The 17,220-nt window shown below is 44.5% G+C and overlaps 2 protein-coding genes across 5 annotated transcripts in view; one reads left to right on the top strand and one right to left on the bottom strand.

Moving 5' to 3' along the window:
- Positions 1 to 5,370, bottom strand: part of LOC118089509 (uncharacterized) — a 36,700-nt gene extending 31,330 nt beyond the window's left edge. Inside the window, exon 1 of one of the 2 annotated variants that reach the window (XM_035124266.3) lies at positions 5,134 to 5,370. In XM_035124266.3, the coding sequence (XP_034980157.3) occupies positions 5,134 to 5,294 (161 nt within the window). In that variant the 5' untranslated portion in view covers positions 5,295 to 5,370. The remainder of the gene's footprint in view (positions 1 to 5,133) is intronic. The other variant, XM_060277177.2, reaches the window with a different exon arrangement.
- Positions 5,371 to 5,429: 59 nt separating this feature from the next.
- TMEM9 (transmembrane protein 9) lies at positions 5,430 to 16,608 on the top strand. Of its 3 annotated transcripts, XM_035124270.3 has the most exons (7): positions 5,430 to 5,624; positions 6,620 to 6,774; positions 8,629 to 8,731; positions 9,875 to 9,966; positions 11,852 to 11,960; positions 12,927 to 13,058; positions 13,765 to 16,608. In XM_035124270.3, the coding sequence occupies exons 3-7, from the start codon at positions 8,666 to 8,668 to the stop codon at positions 13,912 to 13,914; spliced, it is 549 nt and encodes a 182-aa protein (XP_034980161.1). In that variant the 5' UTR covers positions 5,430 to 5,624; positions 6,620 to 6,774; positions 8,629 to 8,665; the 3' UTR covers positions 13,915 to 16,608. The 3 variants fall into 3 exon arrangements, with proteins under 3 accessions (XP_034980161.1, XP_088530563.1, XP_088530564.1); XM_088674437.1 differs by lacking the exon at positions 6,620 to 6,774 and having other exon boundaries at positions 5,601 to 5,624; XM_088674438.1 differs by lacking the exon at positions 5,430 to 5,624 and having other exon boundaries at positions 6,695 to 6,774; positions 8,629 to 8,768; positions 13,765 to 14,803.
- Positions 16,609 to 17,220: the final 612 nt, after the last annotated feature.

Here is a 17,220-nt window from a genome sequence, read left to right as displayed (position 1 = left end):
GGGAAAAGATCCTTCAATAATTATAACTTGTGTGATGCAAAAAAATGTGAATTCAGCAGCTCTTACACATAACCTCTGTTCAATCCTGAAGACGACATTGAAGGGACATGTTAAAATCAAGGCACGGTGCTTCCCTAACAGTAAGTGGAGGAAATAACCTGGAGGAAAGTAAGCTCGAACAAACTGCAGCAGAATCCCAACTGTTGCACAATCCCCACTTCTTCACAAAAACTAGGGAAGGGGCTATTCCTAGCAATTGCTAGATCCTATATTTCCAGTCCCACAATCATCATGTTTTCAATGGCATTTTAACATTGCATACTAATGCAAAGCCAGTCACTGATAGCGGGCTGTATCCTTGAAATAAGTCCAATCAGCCATTGTTCTCCTTCACCAGCCTTACTGACATAGCTGCCAAGTTTTCCCTTTTCTCGCGAGGAAGCCTATTCAGCATAAGGGAAAATCCCTTAAAAAAAGGGATAACTTGGCAGCTATGCTTACTGTCCATTGCCAGTAACTCCACTTAAATCCAGACATTACCTTGGTGTAAGCCTATTACTGGAAGATGGCAGGAAGAAGAGAGTGCTGCAATGAATAAGGTACCGTAAGCTTGCTGTCTATCCCAGCCTTCACCAACCTGGTACCCCAAAAATATTTTGTACTACAGCTCCTGTCATCTCAGATGCTGTGCTGTTTGGGGCTGATGGGAGTTGGAGTCCAAAGTTTCTGGAGTCAAAAACATCTCTACCAGGTTGGTAGATCTAGCCTGAGTGGTTTCTTGCCAACAGATCACACCATACTGTTGGCAGAGATAAGCTGGATAGTCAAAATAGGCAAAGCCTCATTTGTGGCAGATGCACACTATGCCTGCTTGAGTCACAGTTAGAGAGCCCTCTTTGGCTCTCAAAACCTTTGAAAGGCTTTACAGGGCGGGTGGTAATTGAAAGATCTTCACACCTGTTCATGAGACATGTTCAGAGATTTGGGCTAAGCCCTTGAGCATCAAAGCACATTTCTCTCAAGCGCTGCATGTTACAGATCCTCTAGCTGGCTCCAATAATGCCAAAGATGCTTCTATTCCTATGCAGATCCACCCTCTGCATACTAACCCTCAGAGTAATCCAATCGCACCAGACAATGCTCCGCTGGTCCCCATACCAACAGCATGCCAGTCATTGCAGGCCTTGGAGTCTGGCTAGGCTCTTTCCAGAGCTAATCCACGCTTATCAGCAGCAAATGAGAAATGGCAGGCTGAGGACGAAAAGCTGGAGAGAGCGTGTAAAAATAAGATTGGCATGGGAGACCGAGGAAGAATACTCGCTGGGAAAGAGAGTTTAGTCAGCTTCAGCACACCCTGTATTACCAGCGCCAAGGGAAGAAAATCCAAATGGCACTGTTCTGGGATGTAAACATGAAAATCAGCTAATTGACAACTCGATGCCCTTTAATGCAAGGGACAAGGCATCTATGGTTTCCCATCATTTCTGACCACTGACCACTTTGGCTGGGACTGATGGGAAGAGGAGACCAACAAAATCCGGATTGTTACAAGTTCCTGCTTTAATGATATCACACGCAGCCTCAGCTGCTACCTCAACCTGTAAAACTAAGGTGGCTAACCTATGGCCCTCTAGATGTTATTGGACTCGCAACTCCCACCATCCCATCCTGGGTCAGGCAAACAGCACCTGGGGAGACACAGGTTAGCCACTCCTGCTTTATAGTATTAGTGCCAGTCCTACCAGCAATCTGTGTGCATGTTTACTAAACGAGAATCACGTGAGGTGAATAAAGCAGGCAATTGTGAGCTCATCCACCATTGCTGTCTACCTGCTCCTGACACTGGCACAGTGATGGAGTCGCAGGCAGGTGGGGACAGTGCGTGGATACTGCATATGGGTTGAGTGCTTCTGCATCCCCAATCACACCTATCATCTAATGCAACATTTTAAAGATAAAATTACGTAGGTCCAATTTTGTACAGTGGTTGTTGTTGTTTAGTCGTTTAGTCGTGTCCGACTCTTTGTGACCCCATGGACCATAGCACGCCAGTCACTCCTGTCTTGCACTGCCTCCCGCAGTTTGGTCAAACTCATGTTCGTAGCTTCGAGAACACTGTCCAACCATCTTGTCCTCTGACGTCCCCTTCTCCTAGTGCCCTCAATCTTTCCCAACATCAGGGTCTTTTCCAAGGATTCTTCTCTTCTCATGAGGTGGCCAAAGTATTGGAGCCTCAGCTTCACGATCTGTCCTTCCAGGGAGCACTCAGGGCTGATTTCCTTAAGAATGGATAGGTTTGATCTTCTTTGCAGTCCATGGGACTCTCAAGAGTCTCCTCCAGCACCACAGTTCAAAAGCATCAATTCTCCGGCGATCAGCCTTCTTTATGGTCCAGCTCTCACTTCCATACATCACTACTGGGAAAACCATAGCTTTAACTATACGGACCTTTGTCGGCAAGGTGATGTCTCTGCTTTTTAAGATGCTGTCTAGGTTTGTCATTGCTTTTCTCCCAAGAAGCAGGCGTCTTTTAATTTCGTGACTGCTGTCACCATCTGCAGTGATCAAGGAGCCCAAGAAGGTAAAATCTCTCACTGCCTCCATTTCTTCCCCTTCTATTTGCCAGGAGGTGATGGGACCAGTGGCCATGATCTTGGTTTTTTTGATGTTGAGCTTCAGACCATATTTTGTGCTCTCCTCTTTCACCCTCATTAAAAGGTTCTTTAATTCCTCCTCGCTTTCTGCCATCAAGGTTGTGTCATCTGCATATCTGAGGTTGTTGATATTTCTTCCGGCAAACTTAATTGTACAGTGGTACCTTGGTTTATAAACAGTCCTGTTTACGAACGCCTCTGTTTACGAACGCCTCCATGGAACAGATCACGTTCGTAAACCGAGGTTCCACTGTACACGTAATTACTGGTACAAAACATTATTTATTTTGCACATTTATATATATCTCTTCACCCCAGACTGTTACAGCAACCATTATGAAGAGCACATTGATGGCTTGTTGCTCCCACTCACACTAAGTTTACTGAGATGTGCGAACTGCTTATGGTAGGGAAGGAGCGAAGTGGGACCCAACTGCACATTCACAGTAAACCATTAACCATGGTTTACTGTGATATGCAAACACTGCCCTTGGATCTTGGCTGTCTGTAGAAAATACTTATATATTAGGATTTTGAACGATAATTTGATTAATGCTATTGCATTAATGTCCAAACAGAGAGCAAACACAACTTATTGAAGCCTATCCTACACAACAACACTTTCATAAAGTTTAATTTCCCTCCCTGAGCTCAGACACTGCCATTGCAACTTAATAGATCCACCTTGGTCTTGACTTTTCAACATTTCATGCATATTCCACAGATTCTTACCCCACAACTGAAGTTGTAATGTTCAGATCTCTTTCTCACTTGTTTGGAATCAATGGAATGAACTGAACAAATAAGATCAATATATTTTGCAAATGAGAACTACTGCCACCTGCTGGAAATTTAAAATGTGCATTTATACTTTTTTCAAGTAATCCTGTGCAGGTAAAGAGCAAGATCACAACAGAGAACTCTTTAAAACAGAAATTTTCACACACAGATTTTGTAATGTTCCTCTAGTCGAGAAAAGACAAGACAAATTACAAAGGGTGAGTGAGCTGGCAAATCTTTCCTGCATCCCTGGCTAAGCATAACGGGCAGATTAAAAGAAAGAGATGGAGCAAGTCAGGAGCATTTATGTTTTCAGATCCATGAGTTAACAACTCCAAGGAGCAAAACGTTTCTAAGAGAGGAATGGAGAATGTACAGGGCTTCTTCCACGGGCTCCTGCTCAAAACTCGCTGTTCACACTTAGGGCCACAGATTTAGAGAATTCTTTAGTCCTGTAAGAATACCATTGTGATAATCCCAGCAGGCTTAAAGCCTAGAAATTACAGGTTGCGCTGCTGCCATCAGAGTTATTATTTCCATGTTCCATGCAAGACAGAGTGCAGTAAGTGACTGTTTATTTTTTAAAAAAACAAAAAAACCTCATAGAACTGTTTTTCTTTTATGGGTCATCTATTCCAGGGGTGGCCAACTCCGAAGAGACTGCGATCTACTCACAGAGTTAAAAACTGGCAGTGATCTACCCCCTTTTGGTGTGTTCAGGTCAAAGTTGTTTAGGGAGGAGGAAAGCCCTGTTTTTTAGGGGTTCAGGTCAAAGTTGTTGAGATTTTTTAGGAAGGAGGAAGGCCCATTTTTTAGGAGTTCAGGTCAGAGTTGTTGAGCTTTTCTGAGGTGGGAAGAAAGCCCTGTTTTGGGGGGTGAAGGGCTAAAATGTTGAACATTTTTAGGGGAGCAAAAGTTGTTGAGCTTCTTTGGGGGGAGCCGGTGATCTACCACAGATGTCCAGTGATCTACCGGTAGATCACGATCTACTTGTTGGACGTGCCTGATATTCTATACAGTTTACAGTGTATATAGCATAAGTACAGCATAACAGATCAGTCAGGTTCTCCTAGCTTCACCCTACATTATGCAATACATACTAGAAGAAATTTCCAATGGGATGAAACACAAGAAGCAACAAACATATGACATGCTTCAGTGTCACTCGAAATGACGGAGTCATTCAGTGTCACTCGAAATGACGGAGCACCCATGGCAATCCATGATTTAATCCTAGGAACAATAAATACAACAGCAAGCAGGGCTGGTCTTATCAGTAGGCAAAGTGAGATGACGGGTGTTCTCTCCCGTTTCCACTGCTTGAAAATCTGCCATTCATCAACTGTAAATAAAATAGTGGGCATTGGGCAATGGAGGGAGAGGAGGGGCAATTGTTGACAGCGGAAGGGGGAAATACGGAAATATTTGTGTACTGTATCTTATTGAAATCAAGTTCCTTTGCAGATTGTGATCGGTTTAATCGTCTCTAGGCTTGAAGACCGTATTAGATGTGAAGTTTACTAGGAAATCCCACTGATAATCGTGCACAGATTTGCCCGTTAAGGCGGCGCTTGCTTTCGGGTCAGCACGTGGGGGCACTGCACTGCTGCGTTTCCCTGGTGGTGGCTCGCCAAGCGATCGTGGTGGGACAAGCCCTGCCCAGTCACCCCCTGCCAGATCAGCGCGGCTATGTTCCTACCCTGCGCCGTGCACGATTATGCACCTCCTCAGTCCAGCCCCGCGGAGCTTGTGCACAAGAGCAGCCGCCCCGCGCAAAGACTCTGCTCTCAGGGTCTCCAGCTGGCTTTTGTGCGTCAGTGCGCTGCCTCCCAGCTTCAGGACACAGTCCACCGCGGCCATTGCGCCGGCACAGCCTCATGCATGCATGCCCACCAGCAGGGCACACTTCCCACCCCTGGAGCCCGCCTTCCTCGGCTACGCCACTTCCTATCTATTTCATTAACACTTTGCTCCTCGAGCAAGCTGAGCTGCGTTAAAACGCGCGGCATCCGCTCCCTGGCCAGCTGCATAGCTGCCAAGTTATCCCTTTTTTTAAGGGATTTTCCCTTATGCTGAATAGGCTTCCTCGCGAAAAAAGGGAAAACTTGGCAGCTATGGCCAGCTGCAAAACTCGCGGAGCCAAGTGTGCCGCTGCTTACTCAGAAGGAAGACCTACCAGCCCATGGAAGGGTGCGTAAGTTTGCGCCCCCTGGCGTGGTGCGTTGCCTTCAATGCGGCGCTTTGACATGTGCCGCTCCCACCACTGGCTATGCTGGCTGGTGCTGATGGATGGGAGTGCTCGTATCCAACAACATCTGAAGGGCCACAGGTTCCCTATCCCGTTCGACTAGACTAGAACCATAGAGTTGACTAGTGCCATCTAGTCGATCTCCATGTAATGCAAAAATATTTTGCCCAACGTGGGGCTCGCACCTACAACGCTGAAATTAAAGAGTCTCGTGCTCTTGCCAACTGAGCTAACTAGACTCTAAGAGGCTGCTTCAAAAGGAGGAGGAACAGGGCTTGATAGAAGAAGAGGAAAGTTTCGGTTCCTGTGGGGCGAAAGAAACCCAGCACTTAAAAAAATTATCATCGCATTAGACTTTTCTGCAGTGGGTTGTAAATAGCCCGTTTTTCTACTCTCCATATATCCTCGGTTAGAGGGAGATTCCTTCATATCGTTAAAAGCAGAGGGGGTGGTGATTCCCGTTACACAAGTGCAGTGAGCTCTGTACATGTTCAAAGGCACTGTTTCTTTAGGCTGCGGGAAATTATGGAACTGTGTTTGCGTAGGCTACTTAATCTCTTTGTGCTGTGAGTCTCTTTCCTTCTTCTGCCCTGCTGTTTCCCCCTTCCTAGACTATAAATTGTCAGGACCTGGGTTTTTTTGGGGGGGTGGGGGTGCTAAAACTACTCTGTCAATTGCCATGCATATTGATACTGTGTCGTTGTTGTTAACAGCAACTGAGGCAGAGTAGACAGACATGGCTTTCCAAAACTGCAGGGTCAATCTGCAATCTGCAATCTGCAAAATTGAAACAGAAGCCAGCCATCTTTTCCGGCCTTTCGAATTCGTAGGCAAATGCGTGCAAACGTGCAGTCGCCTTGCGTGTATGTTAGCTGTGGAATCTTTTAATCCACAAGAGCGCCTCCCCCTCCCCTTTTCTTTTTCTTGTGAATCCAAGGGTAGGAAATTATCAACGATCCCTCAACGCGTCGTCTGGGACAAGGCTTTTGGTTGGTTGCGAGCAGTGTCTGTTAGGATGATGTCGGCAGGGAGAAAAAATACCAGTGGAGATTAGTGTGGATTCTTCTGCCTCTAGGAGCTGCTGCAGCTTCGGTGGGTATTATATTGCATAGCGAATAATTCCTCGCCCCAGTTATGGGGGGCAAGCGGGATGGGGGAGAGCTTCGTGGCTTCGTTTGCATCCTCCAGTCGCTAAATTTGGGGGGAGCCAAATTTCTGCAAACTGGTCGGTTTTCTCTATGCTGAGAGTGAATGTGCGAAAACGCTCAATGAATGGGTTTTAATTGCTGGAGAGAATATTATCTGCAGGCAGGATGCTGCAGATTGATCGCTTTTCATTGCATTCCTTCGGGAGGGCATATGGAAATGTATCTCTGCTTAGTCATACGTTTTCTTTTGTTTGACCTCTGCCCCAGAGGTATACGATGTCTGAAGGTGGAGGTTCTATTCAGCTGTCACCTGCAATAGCCCTTGACGGCACAATCTTCTGTGAAGTCTTAAAAAAAAAAAAAGCTACCTGAGTCAGTGGTAGCGATCATCACATATTGTTCTGCTGAATTTTACATGGGAATTACAAGCAGGGTCCAATTCAGGAGCATGAGACTCTGAATCTGAGGGTCATGGGTTCGAACCCCATTTTGGCAAAAGATTCCCTGCATTGCAGGGGTTGGACTAGATGATCCTCATGGTCCCTTCCAACGCTACAATTCTATGATTCTATGTTTCAATGTGATATGAGTGAACCTTGGCCTTACCTTTCCCTAAACCAGTTTAAATAGTGGGAAATCTGGTTTGTAACAAAAATGTTTGCCATGGAATATACTAAACTAGCAATCTGTCATTTACATTTGCCCTGCAAACTGGGTTCCTAGAAGCCCAGGACTCATCTCAACCATGGTCTGGCATCACAGGTGAAGACTCATTTGTGTACTACTATGAATTCCTCACTTTCAGCATAAGAATTCCCCACTTTCAATATTCATAATTTCATATACTGTAAGCCTGCAGGTTATGCAATTTCTTTTACAAAATCGTGCACATGCACGATTTTACATGCATGGCAAAACGATTTTACATGCATGGCAAAACAAAACAAAACCAAAACATAATTTAGAAGGGGTGCAAAGGTTCTGGGAAAAATGACTTTGGCAATCCCACCTGCCATTGAATACAATATGTTTTGACTATATGTAATTTTGGTCTTAGGCCTGATCTCCAGAACGTAACCCCCACATAAGTTGTGGGCTTGCTGTACTTCAAAATAATTACTTAAGATTGTTTTTTGGTAGACGAATGAGCTCCATATACTTTAATCCACGCTTTACCAACCTTATGCCCTCTGAATGTTTTGAACTACGACTCCCATTGTACAATAAATACAAGGAAAACAATATAAATCAGCAAAACAATATGAATGAGCAAAGTCACAAAATGGATGTGTGTTTGTGAATTTCATTCGTGCTTTCACTGTAGGTGCTCCCAGGCTGTCCACCTGTTATTTTGATGTCAAGTTAAATGTCATTTTCCTCCCCTGCCTGTAGCTCCCCCAATCTCTCACCTGGGAGCAAACCCAAGTTGACTTTCCTATTGCTGAATTTTATGCAACTTTCTGTTTATAGGCCTGGTCCCCACATCTGCACCTAGCCTGAGGGGGATGGAGCTAAAATATAAGGAGGAGGCATTTCTATGGTCCTTGGTACACTGACAATTAAGCAGAAAAGCAGGGACAAAGGAAGAGGCCTTGTACTGAATCAAACCACTGGTCCATTTCGCCCTGTGCTGTCTACTGACGGGCAATGTCTCTCTAGGGTTCGAGGAAAGGGACTCTCCCATCTCGGACATTCTACATTCTGGCACTTTGTGTCAGTGAGATGCAGCCTCTTCTAGGAGTTACATGTGGAACTTCAGAAAGAGTTTGCTGACTTAACTTCTTCCTTTTCGTTTCAGGTTCCTGCAATGCTTATGCGGCATTTCTGAGGAAATCATGAAATTCGTGTTCCTTGCAGCTGTTGTTTGGTGTATTGTAATACCACCATCAGAGACCAGCAAGGTGAAGGGGGTGGCGGTGGTGAAAGCACACAATGCAAGTGAGAAATGAAAGAGACATTGCATAGAGAAATAATTGCACAGCCTTCCAGGCTAAGTTGAGAGTCCCATTGGCTTTGGTAGTAGAGACTTTGCATGTGCATCTCTTACACCTATGTGAGTTCATCCTCCCAAAAATGTTGCTTTACCCATTTTGAATGTGCAAGGTTAGGTTAACTTGATTGATGATAATACCATATGTGAAGCTGAGGTTCAGGATATTTTTATTTGGGAGTAAGCCCCATTGAGCTCAACAGTGCTTTTGAACAAACATCCGTATAACCATGCAGTAATACTTTGATTTTTGTTGGCTGCTGTCTTAATTGTATTTTGGTTAACTAAGTTAACTAAGAACCGCTTTCTATCAGAATTTTTGACATTTTGACTTCCATCCGGCTATTAGGATTTTTTTTTTTTACCAAAAGATAATTTGCATTATTTACGATTATTATTGGATTTGAATACTGCTTATATTCCATAGTGGCTTCTAAGTGGTTTATAAGCATAAAATCAATTACAAAATTCATACATAATTAAAATGCACAATAAAACTATTCCATCAAAATATTAAAAACACTTATATTAAAAAAATTCCTTCAGTAGCACCTTAAAGACCAACTAAGTTTTTACTTTGGTATGAGCTTTCGTGTGCATGCACACTTCTTCAGATACCACTTCTGAAGAAGTGTGCATGCACACGAAAGCTCATACCAAAATAAAAACTTAGTTGGTCTTTAAGGTGCTACTGAAGGAATTTTTTAATTTTGTTTCGACTCAGACCAACACGGCTACCTACCTGTAACCTATATTTAAAATATACAATAAAGCAAGCACATTAAATAGTATGAGAATTAAACAGTGAACTATAAAAAGCAATTAAAACAATTGGATTAAGAAGTTCAAATTCAGGGGAATGAAACAGGCATGTCTTCGAGATCTGGCGGGATATCAGTGTGGTTGGGACCTCTCATATTCCAGTTATCAGACAGGAGAGAAAGCTCACTAGTGAAGTCAAGTGGTGACCCTGCTGCAAATCTCATTCTCTGGTGGGGCGGGATGTGTTGCCAAATACTCTTTATTCCATTCCTATCTTACTTTGCTTCTTTAGAGCTTTGAGGACATCCGCTGCAAGTGTGTCTGTCCCCCATATAGGAATATCAGTGGACAGATTTACAAGAAGAATGTGTCCCAGAAGGACTGGTGAGTCAATCTCCAACTGAAGTTTCACATCCTCTAACTGCATAGCAAAAGATCTTTGCAATAACTGTACAACATAATTTCTTAGGGGACTGTTCCAGAAGACTCTCTGACTCAAAACCAGCTACTGCAAATAGTCAGGATTTGTAAATAGCCACTTCTTACTGAGAATTAGGGCCTCCCAATTAGGGACCCAGGTGGCGCTGTGGGTTAAACCACAGAGTCTAGGGCTTGCTGATCAGAAGGTCGGCGGTTCGAATCCCTGCAATGGGGTGAGCTCCCATTGCTCGGTCCCAGCTCCTGCCCACCTAGCAGTTCGAAAGTACATCAAAGTGCAAGTAGATAAATAGGGACCACTCCGGCGGGAAGGTAAACGGTGTTTCCGTGCGCTGCTGTGGTTCACCAGAAGCAGCTTTGTCATGCTGGCCACATGACCCGGAAGCTGTCCGCGGACAAACGCCAGCTCCCTCGGCCTATAGAGCGAGATGAGCACCGCAACCCCAGAGTCGGACACGACTGGACCTGATGGTCAGGGGCCCCTTTAGCTTTACCTTTAAAGTGCTACAATTCCCTGTTCATATTTTGAAATCATATGGTAGAGAAACAATGAAGAAATGGCTGCTATCTTACATCTGCAACCATTTTCCAATCCCTTCCTGATGTTGATGGCAAGGTTTGTTGGAAGCAATGAGCTCAAGTTCAGAATGTCCTTTGCCACCTCAGAAAACACTACTCTGGTTCTCCACTGCCGTGAACAGGGATCCCCAATAGCCACCTATGGCACTGTCCAAGTCTAGCTGAACTCCCATTGCCTTAAAGGTAAAGATAAAGGACCCCTGTACGGTTACGTCCAGTCAAAGGCGACTATGGGGTTGCAGCGCTCATCTTGCTTTCAGGCCGAGGGAGCAGGCATTTGTTCACAGAGTTTTCTGGGTCATGTGGCCAGCATGACTAAACCACTTCTGGTGCAACGGAACACTGTGGCAGAAGCCAGAGCGCACAGAAACAGTGTTTACCTTCCTGCCACAGTGGTATTTATTTATACTTGCATTGGCATGCTTTCGAACTGCTAGGTTGGCAGGAGCTGGGACGGAGCAACAGGAGCTCATCCCGTTGCTGGGATTCGAACCACCAACCTTTCAATTGGCAAGCCGAAGAGGCTCAGTGGTTTAGACCACAGCGCCAACCGCATCCCTTTTCCCCATTGCCTTACCCCCTAGGCACCCACTTTGATCTGCAGTCCTAGTACCACATGTTTGCTGTGGATTTGTGAGAAATCAGTCTTTTACTGTGGCAATCAGTGTATTCTCTGGAACTTCCTGCCTATTCATACTAGGACGGTGCCTTCATACTATTCCCCCCACCACCACCAATGCCTGTAAAACCTTTTTGTTGTTGTTGTTGTTGTTTTGGAAAACCTCCCCAGACATGTAGTTTTATTGTGTATATTTGTTTTTTAAACCAATCATTTTACCGGTATTTTGCTCATTGTATTAGGTTCCATCCAACCAAGTTCAATTCAGAGTAGATCCATTGGAATTACCTAAATTACACCGGTCCTTCCATTTCAGTGGATCTGTTTTGCACATGACTAGCGTGGGATGCGACCCGTTAATGTTTACTTCCTTTTAAAGTCTGTCAATTTTATCAGTATTTCCTTAGGAAAATGTTACGTTACTTTGTGCAAATTGCTTTAGAGCTGGTTGGCTTTTCATTAAGCAGCATATATAGCGCTTGCTAAATAAAATAAATAATAAACTAACCCTGATAATCAGCTGGGGCTGATGGGAATGGAAGAGTCACAGGCTACAGTCGTTCCTGCTGCATCCCGTGACAGAGGAGAGCTTCGATTCCCACTGTTGATGCTCATTTCTTGCCATCATTGCAGCAACTGCCTGCATGTGGTGGAGCCGATGCCTGTGCCAGGGAACGATGTCGAGGCATATTGCCTGCTGTGTGAGTGCAAATATGAAGAGCGAAGCACCACCACCATCAAGGTACAAGACAAGACGAGCCTTTGTGCTGCCTCTCCTTCTCACTGTATAGAACAGAACTGTGGCCATTGGCAATTTTGGAGGCAGGGATGAGTAGGGTTGAGGGTCTACCCAGGAAGGACATAGCGCTAATGGTTGTCCCAACCATATCTGCATTTCTGAAGGCCTAGTCCACTGTTTCTCATGTGGCTTTTACAAACGTAAGAGGAGCCCGGCTGGATGAGGCCAAGGGCAGGATCTGTAAGCAGGATCTGAGTGCAACTCCCCACCTGTGATTCCCAGCAAGCGGTATTTTGAGTTACACAGCCTGTGACAGTGGAGGTAGAACATAACCATCATGGCTGTGTTGCTAGCCTAATCCTCCACAAATATATCTTATCTTCTTTTGAAGCCGCCCAAGTTGGTGGCCATCACTGGCTCTGGTGGCAGCAAATTCCATACCCGGTAGTTTAACTGCAATGTGTGAATCCATACTTTTCCCCGAATCTTCCAGCATCACTGGATGTCCCCGAGTTCTTGTATTATGAGAGAGAGAGAGAGAGAGAGAGAGAGAGAGAGAGAGAGAGAGAGAGAGAGAGAGAGAGAGAACTCTATCCACTTTCTCCACAACTTGAATAATTTATAGCTGGAGATACTTGCATGAGTATATAGCAGGAGTAGTGTGTCCTGGGCAAGTCCATAGAGCAAGCTTGTGCCTCAGTGGCCACATCAAAAGTCCCTGGTTCTCTGATTAACCCTTAGATTAACCCAGTTGACATTAAGGGGGTGGTAGTGAAAGGAGCTGGGGTTTTTTCACTAGTTGGGAGTTGGCTTCTGGATTGCTTAATTCCTGCTAACTTGAAGGTTAACTTGGAACTGTCACACCATGCTCCCTAAATCATTCTGAAGAGATGTATATAGGCTGTGTGACTGGCAGAACATGATGGCTTAAGAATTGCTTCATCCAGCTTCCTTGCTGACCTTTGGCAGGTCATCATCATCATTTACCTCTCAGTGATTGGAGCCCTTCTGCTCTACATGGTCTTTCTGATGGTGGTTGACCCCCTCATCCGCAAGCCCGATGCCTACACCCAGCCCCTGCACAATGAAGAGGAAAGCGAGGTGAGCATGATGCATTCCTCTTGATAATGAGCAGACGGGGTGAAAGTAGACTGCATGAGGAATGAGTCCTAGCCTCAATGTCTGCTAACTTAATCAGCATTCTAAAGGGGCAACAGAATAGAGGGGAAATTCCATCACATTTATGACTCATCCGCCGAAGGACAGACAGTATTCTATCCAGTCCTTTGAAAACCCCAAAGATAAAAGTGCTTTGCTCCCTGACACTCAGAGGCCTTCTCCGCCTTACTGTGGCTTGCAATCCTTTCCCAGACATTGGCCAGACCTTTTTGACTTCCATGATGTGCCAGATAACTGTTTCGCGTGATGAATGCTGAAACTGCAGGCACACGGTCCGTACACTCCCAACTGTGCAAAACTGGAAAAGTTTCATTGAAATTTTATCTTTCTGGCCACAGAGGTCCTCCAGGTGGTTTTTCTCCATGAAGGCTTGCCAAAAGGTGTCAACGCTTAAAAGGAATCCAATCAGACTCCCCCAATTTTGGGTCTCCAGATGTTATTGAACTACAAACCCTATTGGCCCCAGCTAGCGTAGTGAGGGATGATGGGAGCTGTAGTCCAACAACATCTGGGGACTGGAAGTTGGGGGAGCCTGCTTCAGGTGTCACTGTTGAGCATTGTTGCCATTCTTCTGAAATGCATTGCCCCTTTGTAGATCCTTGAGGCATTTATTCTTTCGGTGTTGCAGGACGCCCATTCACTGGCAGCAATACGCCCTTCGGCCGCCACCCGGGCAAACACAGTGTTGGAGAGAGTGGAGGGAGCCCAGCAACGGTGGAAGCGTCAGGTGCAGGAGCAGCGGAAGACGGTGTTTGATCGACACAAGATGCTCAGCTAGATCTCATGGAAGGTTTGCAGTCGGGGAGGGAGCAGCAGCTGCTGGTTAGCTGAGCAGGTGATTTCTGTTAGCCAGTGCAAACCCTGAGACCTGTAGCTTAAAACTTGTTGCACTTGCCCTTTCTAGTTTGTTTTGCTTGTTTTTCCCCCTTAGAAAGCAAGCTCAGTTGAAAGAAGCCACTGGCCTTGCATCCCAATCTTATTCTAGCCCATAAGGTGGAAGCCCTTTGTCTTCCCCATCATCTGAAACAGGTATGAACTTGTGAACCCCAAGATGCTGCTTGGCTACGTCTCCCATCATCCTTGGGCATCGGCCATGTTGGTTGGAGCTGATGGGAGCTGGAGTCCAGTGATATCTGGACAGCCACAGACAAGTTCCCCACCCTTCGTCTCAAACTATATTTCACTCACCAAGCAGTGAGCGTTGCCCCGTAATTTAAATGTGAGCTGTGGGAAGTCCAAAAAAACAACAACCTTAAGCTTCTTTGTATCTTTCCAGAAGCTAAAAATAGCAGCAAATTCTGCTGTGTCTTGTAATCTGCCAGGCGAACGTCTAGTTTAACTGTGAAGAACGGGGCATTATTTTGTTGTTGAACTTTCACTATTGCAAAATAATAATAATAATAATAATAATAATAATAATAATAATAATAATAATAATAATTTATTATTTATACCCCGCCCATCTGGCTGGGTTTCTCCAGCCACTCTGGGCGGCTTCCAACCGAATATTAAAACAGTACAGCATTAAACATTAAAAATTTCCCTAAACAGGGCCGCCTTCAGTTGTCTTCTAAAAGTAAAATAGTTACTTATTGCCTTGACATCTGCTGGGAGGGCGTTCCACAGGACGGGTGCCACTACCGAGAAGGCCCTCTGTCTGGTTCCCTGTAACCTCACTTCTCGCAATGAGGGAACCGCCAGAAGGCTCTCGGTGCTGGATCTCAGTATCCGGGCTGAATGGTGGGGGTGGAGACGCTCCTTCAGGTATACAGGACCGAGGCCGTGTAGGGCTTTAAAGGTCAGCACCAACACTTTGAATTGTGCTCGGAAACGTACTGGGAGCCAGTGTAGATCTCTCAGCTGACAGTGAATTATTCTAATCTTTCAAAGAGAAGGCTCTGGCTCTGATCATTAAAAGATATCATAAATGAAATGCATTTAGCAAAGGGACCTATTACATCATGAACTCTCAGAAGCACTTCCTTTGGGGACTTTAAGACGACTTAACTTTGCACCAAACAAGTAACAAAAGTTTTGTTATGTCAACAGTAACAAACTTTGTTTAAAGTAGGGTTTGTTCCAATAAACCATTGTTAAAGGTAACCCAAGTCCCTGGTCCAGAAGTCAAAAGAAACTGTGGTTAATCTAAGCAAGGAAGGAGATGCTTGTAATCTCTTCATTTGATCCAGAGGTACAAGATACAGGTAACTTGCAACTTACATGCATTTAACTTGCAGCCATTCAGCTTTATGCACTTGGCAAATTTTGAATTAAAAAAATGAAAAGGGGGCACACATTTGGGGGGGGGGACTTTGGCAATGCCACCTGTCATTGCAGCTGATGTGTTTTGACTCTACACAATTTTGGCTATATGTGCTAACCCCAAAATTCCTGCAAAAGTTGAGAGTTGTCTGTATTGCTTGCTGGAGTAGGTCTAAGATTTTAAACTGGGTTCCATGGAAGCATGAGTGGGGAGAATAAATACTTGCTCACACATTTCTAGTTGCAAATGCACAGTTTTCCACACGTTAACGAGCTTGATTTGATGTATACCCTCCAAGAATTGTGCATCTGCATACAAAATGGACCCTGCTTTTATTTATTTATTTATTTATTTATTTATTTATTTATCTATTTATTTTATGCTGTGATGAAAAAGACCCCTTGAGGTAGTTAAAAATATAACAATCTTCACAATAAAACAGTACCTTTGCATTTGCTTTCATGAGTGTCTTGGGCAAGGAGAATTGTCATTCGGCTTGTGGGAGTCTGTTTCAGTACGTAAAAACTGGACTCTCGATCCCAGTGTAAAACGTTGCCTATAAAAATATTGGGTGTGGTCAGTAAAGTTTTACCCATTGAGTACACCCACTGAAATTAATAGGCCTGCCTTAGTCATGTCCATTAATTTCATTGGGTCTACTCTAAGTAAGATTTAGTTGAATACTACCCTTTGGATTTCAATTTGGCTTTACAAGGTGCCAATTCAAATATGGGTAGTTGTTCATAGTGACGTTCCAGTCCTCAGTAATCAGTTCTGTTTTGACATATGACTGCTGCATATGTAATATCACATATACCAGCCTTCCCCAAATTGGTGGTCTCCCATTGTTTTGAACTTCAGTTCACATGAGCTGGTAGTACAAGCATCTGGAGGCTGCGGGAGACTGAGATATGCTTCCGTTTTCATGGTACCCACAACAGGTTGCCCTGTCAGCATCGTGCCACTGGTGAAGGGGGTGTAGTTTAAACCTAGTGCATTCCTGTAATGTCATGTAGTAATAATGGTTTCTCCAATGAAAAAGTCAACAGCAAAAGATGTTTAAGGACGACCTTTTTCCTGCTGCATGAAAGAGATGTTTATGTATTAAATGACCTGTTCTGTTCATTCCCCTTAAGGAATCTCAGGCAGATTGGGCAATCCTTGTTACTATGCAGCATCTTTTCATTAAACAAAGAAACTGGTGTGTAACCCGTGTCCTTTTGTGATCCATGTACCCATTGCACTTCTGCTAAGCAATGGGATCTGCCTATAGTCTATCCTCTTGTATTTTCTCAATGATGGCCTCTGTATGGTACCTTTCTGCAGCTATACTGCACTGATCTGACTCAAGTGCTCCCTCGTGTGGATTCTGTTCAGGTCTCTTGAAATCTTGGTTTCACCATCCGCATGAAGGCCTTTTGTCATTTTAGGCCAGCCCATTTTTTTTCAGACAAATATTTAACAAATCAAAGTGATATTTAGAGAGCACCCTTTTATTTTTTTGTACCAGAAAATGCAACACTTTCCCAATAGAAAATGTGGCAGTGCGAGGCAAAGTTATTTTAGCTGCTGATTCTAGGAGTCCTCTGAGTAATTAAACTGAGAAACAATGCATTCAGAGAATATATGGGCTTTGATCCTACGTATGGCTACATCAAAGAAGATCCCTCAGACTTCCATTGCACTTACGCTCCAATAAGATTTCAGAGCATTGTGGCTGCCAAATCTGACCCATTTTAACAGACATTCTAAGCCTCCAAGGTGGACGCAGGGCTTCAGGAAGGGGCCGATTCAATTTGAGCCACTCCTGAGACACCTTGC

The sequence above is a fragment of the Zootoca vivipara genome, chromosome 7 (assembly GCF_965207765.1).
Source record: "Zootoca vivipara chromosome 7, rZooViv2.hap1.1, whole genome shotgun sequence".
In the NCBI taxonomy this organism is placed as follows: domain Eukaryota; kingdom Metazoa; phylum Chordata; class Lepidosauria; order Squamata; family Lacertidae; genus Zootoca; species Zootoca vivipara.
The sequence above is the reverse complement of the archived record's forward strand: the minus strand, read 5'-3'. Positions and strand labels throughout refer to the sequence as shown.

Coding starts and splice junctions, on each gene's coding strand:
- TMEM9 (XM_088674437.1), top strand. Junction 9,967..11,851: donor AATGTGTCCCAGAAGGACTG/GTGAGTCAATCT, acceptor CCATCATTGCAG/CAACTGCCTGCATGTGGTGG. Junction 11,961..12,926: donor GAAGCACCACCACCATCAAG/GTACAAGACAAG, acceptor GACCTTTGGCAG/GTCATCATCATCATTTACCT.